The sequence below is a fragment of the Saccopteryx bilineata genome, chromosome 2 (assembly GCF_036850765.1).
Source record: "Saccopteryx bilineata isolate mSacBil1 chromosome 2, mSacBil1_pri_phased_curated, whole genome shotgun sequence".
In the NCBI taxonomy this organism is placed as follows: Eukaryota; Metazoa; Chordata; class Mammalia; order Chiroptera; family Emballonuridae; genus Saccopteryx; species Saccopteryx bilineata.
Window position 1 is genome coordinate 210,128,743 of NC_089491.1, and position 14,760 is coordinate 210,143,502.

Below are 14,760 nucleotides of genomic sequence, written 5' to 3' on the forward strand. Positions count from 1 at the left end.
AAAAATAATGTTATCAAGATTCCTAGGAGTGTGTGTGTGTGTGTGTGTGCATGTGTGTGTGATAGTCACTTAGTCACTGGTTTTCTGGTGAAGAGGCTATTTGGCACATGTATTATCTTTGAAACTTTCTTCTGTGACTTTGGGTGTGTGTGTTTCTCTAGAGAAATCCAGAACTGGGTACAATAAAGAAGTCATTTGTCTTTCACACCTACAAATGAGATGTCATCCCTTTCTGCAAAGAGCTGACTGTGAGCTTATTTAAGCATAGTTACTGTTCCCCAGAATGTGGAAGGGTGTGGGGAGGGACCCTTGCCAAAAGAACTTAAATATATAGTCCTAAATACACAACTACAAGATCAAGAGGGAGGAGCAGGTTCTCAAGCCCTGAAGCCCTGACAGGGCCATTAGATGGAGGAGCTCATCAAAGGTGTATGCTGAAAGCTGCCTTCCTCCGCCATACGCAATACCCACATCCCAGGATGCTCAGTAAGTGAATCTTTTGTATAAGGAAGATGATGTTCTGCCAGGGAGCACTCATTGCAAGGAATATATCCTTTTTCCACGCAAGCTTATTTCTCTTCTTATCCTTGCTCTCCCTGAGGCAATGGAATCTCCATTTCAGCATCCAATCAGGTGTGTAAGTGTATGGGGTCCGGCGGACTGGATTTGAAACTCTACCATATTCTATCCTCTCCGACCTGCATGCCCACTCACAAGGAAATGACTAAAGGCCTCTCCCTGGCTGAGGTGAAGCAGTTGGTGATGCCTAAGGAACCAGAACTAAGGTGTAGATGAAGAGACTCATGTGTCAGTTCCAGCATGTGGCTGAGATCCAGGCCAGCTGGCCAGGGCCCTGGGGACAGGAAAGCTGCCTCTTGCCGCAGGTTTGATATCCCACTGATAGACCTTGTCCTACCTACCCTTCCTGGAGAAATAGAGATATGCCCCAACCTTCACCAAAGGACAGTTAGCTCCAGGCGTTTGCCAGGGGCTTATCACTTCAATTTACATGCGTGCACACACGTGCAGGTGTGTGTTTGGGGGAGGAGGTAGCCTGGGGAAGGACCTCCGCAGGACTCAGCTTTGTGCATTTCCTGGACCTCCCTCATGGCGCCCACGCGGGGACCTGGCCGGAACAGTGCACTCGGGAGCAAGGACAGAGCCCTTGAGTGTGGCTTGGAGAGGCTGTAGACTTCTCCAAGGACGTGACTTACGCGGACAGCCGAGTTTAACGCAGCCCCTCCAACATCGCGTCCTCTCCCTAATCTCTCTCCCCTTATGGTTTCTGCTCTCAACCGCAGAGGGTCAGCGTGGGTAGGAAACACCGTGCACCTCGTTCTGCCTGCTCTGTAGAGCCTGAGGAGACAGGCAGTGAGGGCAGTAGAGGACACCTGCTTCCCCGAGCCGCGGCAGACGGAAAAGCGTGGGAAAGGGGCACCCTGCAGAAGGCTTGCGTGAGGAGGAGGACCTGGAAAGGGAGCATCCTCGCTCCCCAGACTTCCACGTGCTCGGGGGCTGAGAGCCGCAGTCTGCCCCCGGCGCCCCGCTGCCGATCGGCCCGGGCGCAATCGGAGTCCAGGGCCGGGCAGGTGGCCTCCCGCAGCACCAGCAGCAGCATCAACTCAGGCGGCGCGGAGCTCCAGGTTGCCCTCCCTCCTCGCCCAGGGGCGTCCGTCCACGTGCGGATGGCCGAAGGCTGAGCGTGTGTCCGCCACTCGCAGGCGTGCTCCGAGCACCGGGATCGCGTCGGCCCCTCTAACTGGAGGCAACAGGAACCGAACCCCCGTCTCTGAGCTCGATTGCGGACGAATCCTGGGGCCGCGCTCCCGAGAAGGCGGCCGCCGTGCGTCGCGGAGGGATACGCCTCGGCCGTGCCTCTGCGCCTCTCCTCCTCCCCCCGCGGCCCCCCTTCTCCTCCCCTCCCGGCTCTGCTGCTGCCTCGGCGGCCGCTCTTGCCGCTGCCGCCGCTCTTGCCGCCGCTCTTGCCGCCGCTCTTGCCGCCGCCGCCGCCGCCTGGATATAGTGCGGCAAGGAGCGGCGCTGGCAGTCACTTTGCGAGGAGGAGCGCGCGGGCTGCGGGCGGCTGGGCACCCGGGAGTGGCGGCGGCGCTAGCCGAGGCGGCCGTGGCAGCGGAAGGTTCTCTCTCCAGGGCTGGACTTAATAACTTTGGAAGTGTCCACCAGTGTCACGTCCTGAACATGAGCCTCCTCCTCTCCTTCTACCTGCTCGGGTTGCTTGTCAGTAGCGGGCAAGGTAGGAGTGTGCTGCTTTATTACAGTTACTTTCCCTCCCCCTTCCACCCAACCAGAGAGGCAGAGGGAGGCACAAGAAGATTTAAAGGAAAGAACTAAAGTTACAGTTATTGTTTTTGTTGCTATTATTGTCGCTCTTTCTTTTAGCTGCCGCTAACGATCGCATTTGTATCTTAAATAAAAGAATTGGAGATGGGCATCCGTGAGCAGGAAATTGAAGCAAACTGCTTTTTTTTTTTCTTTCTCTCTTTTTTTCTTGCGATCTTTGCTTTTTCTGGTTTCATTATCAGAGATTGGATGAGTGTGTTGCGGAAGGAATAGAGAAAGATGATGCTTTTCAGAAGCAACAAAAACTATCAGCATTAAACTCGTTTGGGTAATGTGTTGTGTGCAAGAAATGCAATTCTTAGACACTCTTCACCTCCCTTTTCCCAAGACCCCAATTCCTGGCTATGAATTGAACGGTGATGGCTTATTTCTGTTGAAAACTAAGAGACAAGAGAGGGGCCGTGGATGTTGTGTGTAAAAGCAAATGGATAAAACTAGGGATGTGTTGCAGTCATTCATTTTCACGCCCCCCCCCCATTAATAGATCAAGGTTGAAAATCTTTATAATATCAAATTGTTCTTACACCTGTAAGGGATTTTTTTTTTTTTAGTTTCTGGAGAACTGGTGGGAGCTTTTATTTCTTAAGAAAAAAAAATAGTACACTAGAATAACCTGAGAGAGGATTCGTGGAAGCTACCTCTGTTTATCTGTATAGAGGGAGATGTGAATTTATTTTGCTTTTTAAAGGTATTTCACATTCACATAAAATATATTTGTAATAAATGGAGGCATATTCAACTATCCAGACAAGTTGGGACATTTAATTGGGGGACACAAAAATGCTAAAACATGCGTTGGTGGAAGTCTTTGAAGGAAAAGAAAAAAGCAGTGATCTTGTAATGTGTGATAATTGTAGAGAATGTTATATTATTAGTGTAGCATGAAATTGTTTTTTGAGGAAAATAAATTACAAGACAAGTTAAAATACCTGCACTATATTTAATTCTAAGCATTTTTTAGCCTCTTGTGCATTGGTTGTGTGGTCCAGCAGGGGGTGGTAGAACTCTATTTTAAGCCTAGAAATGGTTATTTCTGCTTTACCACACTCACTGGTTCCTGTATCATTCTTCAGCAGGGCTTGACATTTTGGATATGAAACCTTCCTTTCTCTGCCCTTCTCCTCCCTTAGCTATAGTGTTAGTAGCTGATGAAACACGACTGTATGCAAATTTTATGTTCAGAAGGCAGACATTGGATGTTGCTATAGTTTGTAAAGTGTCTTGGTAAGATGCTGCTCAATTTCTCTTATTAATACAGAGGGTGCAAAATTTCAGTCGTAGCAAAATTGCGGATATGGCCATTTGAAGCTAGTATCATCCCAGTTTAATTCAATCACTATTATAGCAAAAAATCAACATATGCTTTAATATCCTGCTTTAATTTTTGGAGAGCTGCTGATTATGTTTAACTGTTCATTTATAACACAGGGAGGTATTTCTGAATACTAAGAAGCAGTCCCTGAAAATTGCAGTTAAAATACCACTGCAATTAAGCAAGTATAGATAATGTGGAACAAGATGGGGCATAATAGGAAGCAAGTTTATGCAGACTTATGATTACATTGACACTGATTTGGAGAAGAAAAATGTCTCAGTTGTGGAGCTGGAATTTACCATTGTATATATTAAATGTGGTGGAATTTGGGGGATACAAAGGAAATCTAGGAATGTTTAGTATACAAAGGCACATATTTGGAATCTGTATATGCAACATATATCTGAAAATGTGATTCACATAATTTATAATTCAGAATGCAGGATCATTATAAAGAGGAGCTCTAAGACTGAAGCATGCCTGAAGGGGAGCCCGTATTCACTATAATAAAACAGGGAAGGAAGAGAGAGCATTGTTCTAAAGATCTCTCTATCTAGTCCAATTTAAAAATGCATGACACTCATAGAGGCATAGATGTCCATCAGAGAGACCTAGTTTTGTGCAAGAGAACATGTAGTACTTCTATGCTGTTCCCTAATGAAGTCAGAGATGCTTAGAAACAGCAAGCCTGATCTGGGAGTCCAGTTCCTCTATGCTAGTGTTTTGTTCTCCAGTTAAGGATGTAGCAGCGAGTATCAGACACACCACTGAGAGTAGTTTTTAAAAAATGGATATAGTGTAACTCATAATTTTGTTTATTCTTTTATAAAGGGGACTATGGAAAAGCCTCCAGTCAGTGATCCCTGGTTTTACCTTAGAAATACTGAAACCCTCACTTGCTGATTTATGTTTCTAACAATACACTTGCAGGGGATTTTATGAAGCATGATTGAAGCTATTGCTTTGGAAAGTGGTGTGCAGTTAGACTGGGGAAAGGCAACGATGATGTATTCCCTTTTAAGTAGTCAAAATGTTTTGAACTGCAGCGATTGAATAGGAGAAAATGACAGAAATGAAAAACGGACTAACTTAAGTGGATGCCAATACCATAATTAGCTAACACGGCCTAATAGTTCTATTTCTAACTTTCAACACAACGTTATTGTTCTATTGTGGCAAGAGCCTCTTTTTAATTGTAGCAGACATGCTTCTCTAAAAGCCTCCCATTTCTATTGCAAGATGAATATCTAATGAAGTAAGGTTGGCATTTAATTGTCAAGTCTGAATTTGTCATTGAAAGATATTATAACTCTTAACTTCTGCAATTATTTTTCCTTTGTATTCAAAACCTGATCACATCCTCTGTTATCATAAATCTCAAGTGATAACTGTGTCTCTGGTTCATAGTGCATTTGCTGTTTGGATCTATGCATATTCAGATTCCTAAAGTGTAGTACAAATGTGTTGCTTTCCTGAAGCCTATTTAGTTTCTAAACTAATTTTCTTCTTCTTTTAAAAAATTTACCCCAAGTATGATTAATGTCTATTACTGGATGTTGACACATATAAAATAGAAGCATTGTTGTATGAAAATGTAAGGTTAGAAACAGAGGTATCCATCTTTCTTGCAATCCAGTCCAACCAGGTGTAGTCAGAACACTCACCTAAGCCAAAATCAAGGAGGAGAGGAATAAGCTACCCAATTAATGAATTAAATTTACAGATATATGCTTATATTTACTCTTTATGGTGAAGTCATCATTTGATAAAGAAGTATACATTCTAAAGATAAGCAAATGTGTATGGGTCCCTACCAGGGTCAGGTCTACAGGAAGGTCTCTATAAACCTCTCTTTTGCATAGAGTGTTACAACATTTTCACTCCATCCTGGTCTAATTCTTTGAACTCAGCCTCTTTTTGCTAGGTGTCTATTGAATCAACTTCGCACTCACAGAAGATAGGCTGTGTAAAGCAACATCACTATTGTCCATGAGTAACCCAGAGGATTTCCTTTCCTATTTTATGTCAGAGGAGTTAAGCAGAGCATTTGGTCACTTTAGTTATAATGTCTAATTGAAGGCCAGAGAGCAAGAAGGGAAGTTGGTGGGTCCCGGGTATCCAATGAGTCTTTTCAGTGACACAGAGGCTAATGTTCTCCCAGAGGTAATGTCCTGTTAGAAAGCCATTAGTAGAACAAAAGAACCTCATTCAGTACAAGAAGAAAGTCAAACTTCATATAATTTGGTAAATAAAATGGCTTTCTTTCAAACATAGAACTAGTTTGTCATGGGTCTGAGAAATGACCTATAGAGATGAAGGCTGGTAACCAAGCTGAAGAGTATAATTTGTTTTTGTCTGTTTCCTTGTGAGGGAGCAATGCGAAAGGAAACAGGGTTGTCAATCTGAAGGCCCGGGAACTGCTAGTCCTGCTGCTTTCTCTGGCTTTTGACATTTGGAAAATGATTTTAATTTATCTGTTTTCAGGGTCATCTCTCATAGCAGTGAACTCTCAAAAGCATGAAGAAAGTGCTCGATAAGTGGTAAAGCGGGTCTGAATTGCTTTTGTTATTAGGGCCTAAAATACAATTAATCCTCAAGGGGTTGATATATACAAATTAATTTAATAATTTTAATATTCTTGTAAAGGGAATATCACTGTTTTTCAAGTTTTATTGACCTAGATTCTGAATTCCTTATGTTCTTTATAGTAGCCCAATTATATTGAAAATAGGCCTATTAAAAAGATTACAAATTAGTTTTAATTTTTCAAATGATCTGATATGAGAAAACTTTAAGATGTAACCAGTGCTTTTATGCTTTTAGTAAATGTAATATCCCTGTGCTTCATAGAGCCAAACTATCTGTAATTGTTGAGCAAATTAAAGTGGTTTATATGAAATTCTTTAAAATATTTAATAACTTTCAATTATTTACAGTTACAATAATAGTGCAGATACTAAATAGCTATCAGTATACTTTCTAGTTTCACATATATTCTTGTGGCACTAACAAAGGTTAAGAGAGATGACATGGAATTTTGAAAGTATTTATGAGCATAACAATCAACAGATGAGAGTTTAAAGAATTTCAGGTCAATTAATCAAAATTATCTTGCCTGTATTTTGTAACTAAAACTAGTAGGGGAAGGGAAGGAACATTGCATTTGACATCAGCAGACCTAGACCACAAAGATTTTGAAAAAGCAACTTAAAGTCTCAGAATCATTAGTTGCTCATTTGAAAATCTGATATAGCTATATCTGCCTGGTTGGTATTGAGGAGCAGTTGTGATCATAGATATGTGTAGACATCTTGTAAAATGCCAGACGTTGTTTATATTTTTGGTATAATATGTATACAGATAAATCTGCCTGCAGTTTAAAAACATCTCATTTATTTAATTTTTGAAAATAATGATTAGAAAAAAATATTGATGAGGTGGAGATAATCTAATTCATTGATAATGGTGGCTTGTTCATTATTACTTATTTACCAAACAATTATTAAATGTCTGGTGTCTCACACCTTAGTAGACAACATTCCTAAAAATGGTTGTATTGGTGGTATGATGAACAGCTCTAGGGGGCACCACTGATAGTCATCATGTGATAGAATACATATTTATTATCAAAAATTTTCAGCAGATGGCAGTTACAGGGTCTGATGAAAAGGTTTCTTTTTGAATCTTGACTCAACTCAATGGGCCAACACCTGATAAGCTTAGGTTATGCACACAATTAAGATAATTGACTTATTAAGGTCCAATTGGAAGAGTAAAAGGTTAATAACTAGAGCTTTGGTCTCTAAACACCAAACTTTTCCATTGATTAAAAAAATAATCTAACATTGCTTCAGCTCAGAATAATACTTAAATTCTGTGCCATTTTGTCCATTAATTAACCAATACTAGTTCAGGCCTTAAAATAAATATAATGCCACCATCTTTTTTATTTTATTTTTTGTATTTTTTCGAAGTTAGAAGTGAGGAGGCAGTCAGACAGACTCCCACATGCGCCCAACTGGAATCCACCCAGCATGCCCACCGGGGGCAATGCTCTGCCCATTTGGGGTGCTGCTCTGTTGCGGCCAGAGTCATTCTAGTGCCTGAGGTGGAGGCCATGAGCCATCCTCAGCACCCAGACCAACTTTGCTCCAGTGGAGCCTTATAATGCAAGCATCTTATAACCATATAGATCATTTGTTCAAAGTGCTTTTAACTATCTTATAAATAATGATCATCAAGAATCCAAGAGACTAGTAACATTTTATGAATGAAAATATTGAAATACACAGGAATTAAGTTGTGTATATCAGTATAGTATGTAGTTACTGGAATTAGGATTAAATTGTTTTACTTCTAGTTCAAAGGGGTATGTTTTAATACATTTAACGTATTTGTTTGGAGTGCATAGAATTCAATGTTGAAAGTTGAGAAGGCTACAAATGTAAATTTGTAAAGCCAAATGAGTATAGTGTACTAATAACAACAAATTAATGCTTCCTTTCCCCCTCTCCTCTCTCTCGCTTCCTCTCTCTGTCTCTCTAAAAATCAACAAAAAATAAGCCCTATCCAGGTAGCTTGATTGGTTGGAGCATCATCTTGGAGCGTGGAGGTTACTGGTTCCATTCCCTGGTCAGGGCACATACTGCAGCAGATAGATGTTCCTGTCTACCCACTCCCCTCACCGCCTCTCTCTCAAAAACAAATACATAATAAATAAAAATAAAATAAAAGTGATACCTTGGATAAAGTTTCCATATTAAAGTGAATGCCCTTGAAACCTTGCATCTTGAAAGAAGATGAGCTAGGTACAAATGCCAGTAGAACTTTAACTGTGCTAGGATTTTGATTAAGATGGTTAAGGTTTATGTTAGTGCTTGGCTACACATATGTGGAGATTGTGAATGTTCTGACTGCTAATCTTTCGTCTTTTCACATAAACCATGATTTTTTTATAGCATATTATTTTTATGCATCAGTGGTTTTTAAGATGCAAATACAGTACAGTTTTAGGGCAGAAATATGTCACTATTTGTAAAATCAACCAATGCTATATGGCTAAGACCCACCTTATAGTATAAGGTAGTAGGACTCCATTTAAGAAAATTAGCACACCTGGTTCTCTGTAGGCGAGAGTTTTTGGACAACTTTTCCATATTGTAACTTGTCCATAGCCAACTAGTTTTCTACTAATTGTAACACTAACCTTGCTAATTACTTATATATTTATTGCTCTACTTAATTTTTCTTTGTATATTATCTACCAATCACAAATATTGAACATACTTTCTGACCAGAGCAGTTACATTTGGTATCTATCATTTATAAAAGAAATGCTAAATTTGATTATATGAAGTTTAAAATATAGCATGAAATATATGCTGTATACTTTGTCATTGTAGTGATCAATGATATTTACCTGGTTTAAAATTTTTTTAAATTTATTTAATTTAATAAATACCTATAACTGAAGTATTCTGATTATCCTGGAAGGTAGATGCTAGTCTTGATTTAGAAAAAAGGAAGATAAATCTCGAAAGATAAAATAACTTTCCCAGGAAGAAAAACATGAAAAATGGTATGACCAAGACTTGGTATAAATATTTTATTCTAGATACATCACATTTTTTTATTGAAATGTCTATGTCCTTGCCTACCTAACTGTGTTTTACTCATACCTTTGGAGCAATTCTCAGAAATAACTTTGTAGTACAGTACATATTTTATGTGACTATGCTTTGCACAGTTATCTTTGGACTGTTTACAGACACATTCTAATTTTCATTGGAGGTATACCTTTCATTTGAATTATTTGGGAGTTCCTGACTTAGGACTGTTAAGACTTTTGCTTTTTATTCATTTACAAAATCCTATTTTCTCCCCCCTTATGCTCGTTACCCTGTGCATTAAACATTTTTGAGCCATTTCTAGTATTCCTAGGCTTGGATGCTGTATCTGCACAACCTGTGCATTTTACATTTTTTCAGCCTTTCTTTGCCTAGACTATTGTTATTTTTTTTCAAGACTCAGCTCAAGTATCTCATCAATGAATACATATTGTTTTAAAAAATAAATACATTAATTGCCTTCTGTATGCCTGTCAATGTGCAAGGCACTGGGGATCTTTTTTGTTTTTTTATTTATTCATTTTAGAGAGGAGAGAGAGAAAGAGAGAGAGAAAGAGAGAGAGAGAGAGAGAGAGAGAGAGAATGAGAATGGGGTGGGGGGGGAAGGAGCAGGGAGCATCAATTCCCATATGTACCTTGACCAGGTAAGTGCAACGTTTCAAACCGGCAACCTCAGCGTTCCAGGTCAACGCTTTATCCACTGCGCCACCACAGGTCAGGCGGCACTGGGGATTTAATTGAAGATGGCAGTGTACTGAATTCTGCATGTCAAACTACACTGTCCTGTAACCTTCCACGTGACCTCTGAGAGCAAGAATGCCTTTCCATTCAGTAAAATGTATTTGATTCGAGTGTTCACTGTAAATTCATACATGGAATATAGTACTGTAGATACTTAGCAAATAGCTGCTGAATAAACATGTCAATATAACCAGCTAGAGAAAATAAAAAAGACTGAATAATTAAAAATATACTTACTCTCAACTTTGGATAGTGCTTTGTTCTGGGTCTTTATTTTAAACATTATTTTTATTTCACTGACATCTATGATTTCAAAAATATATAAATATATAAAAAATAATCAAGTTGCAGTGATTATTTGAGGAGGAATAGCAAATATCTCTTATATTGAAGAAACAAATTAGACTGGGAATAAACAACCCCTTAATTCTTACTGTAAGATTTATTCTTTTGAAGCTTTACCTGAGGCTTCAGAGATGGTTACATAGTTGAGATTTTAGAGTCTTCTATGTATAGAGATAAATGAGGGAGATCTATGTAGATAACAGCATAATGAAACATTAGATATTGTTAATAGTAAATGCTGTGTCAATAGAGGAAGTATTTAAAGTTCTCAGAATCAAGATATTCTTGGGGTTAATTGAAAGTTGATTATTCAATCAATGATCATTAGAAGTCAGTTCTGAATGGTAGGAGTAGAAACACAAATTGTTTTACCTTATTTTTTTCATAGGTACTTGGATTTTGTCTGTATTATTTATTTATTTATTTGTAAAATTCAATTTAACTTCAAAACATTCTCTCTTGCCTGGTAGCTATGTTTTGTCATGATTTTATGTTCTCTCGGTCTGACTTCAGTGATAAAAAGATTTCATTGGACAGAATACATTTTCTGATAATCCAGAATATCATTTTCATCTATTTATTTGTGTGCCTACCATTATTACTCTAATGTTACCATTATTGTATATGCCACTTTTAACTTGAAGCAGTTGACAATTAACTCCATTTCAGAGTTCCTGGTTCTGATTCATCCATTTTAACTTTCATTTTTCCCCCAATTTTCACATAATTTGTAATCACTTTAATTGGTTCTCTACATGAGTCATTTTCTTTCAAAGCCCCCTCATCAGCTCCATGCTAATGTATTTTGTCTCTGCATATTTTGCACGTGGTTGGCAATTTAGAAACAAAACTCAACATGGGTTATTAAATGATATTATGTCATCCTCTATGCGCTACTGAAAATGTTCACAGCTGTATTTCAATGTGAAATATTCACCTTTAGTATTCTTATATTAAAATAATAGCTCGTATAAAATTCTGAGCAATTATGAACTACCCTAAGTTGTTAATATTTTTCTGTTTCATTTCTGATGTAATGAAGCATTTTATTAAAAAACCATCCTTTCTACACTCTTCATTAATACAGACATTGTTTGGTGGATAGGGACTTCTTTAAGCAGATTCTATTTTTTTTCTTACTTGAAAAATCAAAGGATTAAACTTGACTGTGGTGGAGAAGAAGACCTATTTATTAGTTAACTTGTACCTGTCTCTTTTTGTTTGGCTGCCTCTCACTCCTTTACTTCATTCAGAAATCTCATATTTCAGGTGATGCAGGTGGCTACAGTATGTGATGAGAGAAGAGAAGTTGTCATAGAAGTGTAAAGTGTCTTTAACTAATTGTGACTCCAAACAGGGCTCATTGTGACTCTGAAACAAATTTCACTGAGGAGAAATTCCTGCAAGGAATTGAGACTGAGGAAGGAAAGTAAATCACTTTTATATTTCAAAGAGAATAATTTATGAGCCAAAGGGAATGAGGAAGTGGGTTGGGGGCCCAAGTAGGTTGTGGGATACAGTCTTTGTTATATGCATACAAGGGGAATAAGAGATGACCAGTAAAATAAAATTATTTGATTCCAGGCAATTTCATTTCCTCCATATCCAGTGTCTTTTTGTATTTGATAAATTAATTGAAAAAAGGGAGTGTGTCAAAGATAAAGCAAGACACTAATTATAATGGTAAGGACAGTTTTTAATCATAATATAGTGTATTGGAAATTTAGTGTATTATTACATTCAATAGGGTAGAGTCAATGAACTGAACTCAACTTCGATTTGTATAAAGGTGACTGGGCCTTTCAAAGGGAGAAGAGGGGAGTCGGGAGGGGGGTGAGTGGGGTTCAGCAGAGTCAAATAAATGAAAGAGGACAAAATCAGAAAGGGGCAATTGGTTCATGTGAAACCCACCTGGATTTGTTAACTGGTACGATATCAAAGTTAGGCTTCTCTCTTTACACAGAGGCTGGGAAACAGGGTCCTAACCTCAGGTGTTGACTACAAGAAACAAATTTTTTGGAAGCCTTGAGTTTTCTAAGGTAGGCACTTAAGGAGGATTTATAGTCATTCTAGGGATTCACCCTTGAACTGTTAAAAATCATATTGGTGTTTTGTTTAAAACTTTATAGGTCAAGGTTGAGGCCTGTTTGAAAAGAGGGCTCTGTGGTGTCTGGCTAGAGTTTGGTGAAAGCGAGAATCTTTGTCAGACACTGTCAGTCACCCTGCAGGGCCTTTCACATAGGTTACCCCATGTTTATATTCACAATATATATAGGAGTTCTGAACAAATGAGCAATCAAAATTTTATAATAGTGAAGTGGCTTTTAATAAGTAAAAGACTTGAAGTGCAAATTCAGTTAATATTTGATTCTAAAACTTGACCCATTTCAGTGACTAAAACATGGTTTCCTTGGCAGTAGAAGGAATTCTGATGAAAGAAAGAAAACATTAGCAGTAGCTGCAGTTCTTGGTTTTTAACCATCCTTTCTGGTCCTTTCCTTTGAATGGGCAAACTTGAGGTAAGTGACTACCAATTAGTAAAAGAGTAAATCTTTTAGTGACCTGAAAGATTAATGTGTGTGAACTAACAGTATTTAGACAGTGGATTTAGAGTGGTTACAAGGTGGGGCAGTTTGATTATTCAGGTTTAGTATATAATTCATTAAGGACCATATACATTAATATTTTAATATGAGCTACATTTTCAAGTGGCTTCTCTCATGTGAAACTCTATAATTATGAATAATTCAGTAAGTCATTAGTTTGTGGTTGATTTTCTGAATACTTTCATAATGAAATCACATGTGTATAGGATTCTTTTAGGGGCAAATAAGAGGGAAACAAATTGACAATAGCCTAATAATAAAAATCTATTATAGCATGGAAAGAAGCAATCTGGAGACAGGTTTGGGTTTCTTATTTCTCCTCAATTATGGCTGTTTTTTTCTTGACTTCATGGAAGAAACATGCCTGCAACAGATTTATATCTTTATGCAATAAAATGTGAAGTTGGAAAAGATAAATAAATATTTCATTTACTGACCTTATTTTAATAATAAAGGGCAAAAAAGTCTTGTATGTCATCCTTCAGACTTCCCTCAATTTTCATTGGCTAGAATTGTTTCATAGGAATCTCACTAAACCAATCACTAGTGAGGATGACATTACCAAAATTTCTCTTGATTAATCAACTCTTCTGTTGCTTGAGGTGGAGATATCCTCTCTTGAGGTATATGATTGGCCAGTCAACTTCGGAGTTCAATTAGTAAGGAAGAATGAGGGAGGGGGCTAAGTATGTGGTTGGTAGTCAGATATGGTTCACACAGATATGTTGAATAGGACTTTTTTGATAAAGAACTTAAACAGTATCAAAAGTCAATATTTATTGCATACTTAGAATATACCATATTTACATGCTTTGTATGTGATCTAATTTTATCCTTCAAGCTTTCTTAGGAATGTTAATCTTTTTTGTAGAAGAGGATATGAAGAGATTTTGAAGGGATGAAACGACTTGTCACCCTCAAAAAGCTGCCCAGTGGCAGATGTGGGATTGGTACCCAGGCTGAATGGCCACAGAGTCACCTTTCTTTGCCAAGTCACCATGAAAGGAAACAACATTTTGCATGGTTTTGCTATTGTTAAATTTAAGAATAGTAGGTGAGGATACTGACTTTCTTTGTGAACAGGTTATATCCTGGCCAATCTCCTAAGAAATACTTGATCACATTTAATATCTATATTTATATATCTTTTACTGTCTTTTAAAAATATGTATATATTATATAAAAATTAAGAGATGAAGAGATAAAGCAGTTTACCTGAGATCACATAGCTATAAGGTCTTAAGTAAGGTTTGAATGAAGGCTTATTTTGGATTTGAAGGCCTGCATGCCTACCACTACTCAATATTTGAGAACTGCAGTGAGAATAGTGGCACGGTAGAGAAAAAATTTGGAGTAAAAAAAAAAAAAATTAAGTTAAACCTAATGAGCCCTCCAGAAGCTTATAATATAAAAACAATGAAGTTTTTAAAGGAAATATATTGCTTTTATTTATTTACATTTTTCCAAACTAGGCAGGAGAATAATGTTCTCAAGTTTAAGGAGACCAAGAAAAATATTTATTTGATTTCTGGAAGAGTTGAATGAAAAATAGAAATGGGGACCAGGGACTTTAGAGGGAGAAGTTGAAATGAAAAACGAGGAATATTGATTTGAAATTGACTGCTGAGACAGGTTAAATATTGAAATGCACAGACGCACTAATCAGGGTTCTAATCTAATGCATGCCTAGACCAAGGTGTAAATTGACCAGTTCCCGGATTGTTTCTTCTGGAGACTCCACGGGAATTAAATGGGCAGGATAGAG

General features: G+C 38.2%; 1 protein-coding gene across 2 annotated transcripts in view; it reads left to right on the forward strand.

Annotated features, from left to right (window-relative positions):
* The first annotated feature begins 2,002 nt into the window (after positions 1–2,002).
* The window catches only part of NCAM2 (neural cell adhesion molecule 2), a 577,130-nt gene continuing 564,372 nt past the window's right edge, over positions 2,003–14,760 (forward strand). For both annotated transcript variants that reach the window (XM_066259097.1, XM_066259098.1), the window contains exon 1: positions 2,003–2,254. In XM_066259097.1, coding sequence (XP_066115194.1) covers positions 2,200–2,254 — 55 coding nt within the window. In that variant the 5' untranslated portion in view covers positions 2,003–2,199. The remainder of the gene's footprint in view (positions 2,255–14,760) is intronic.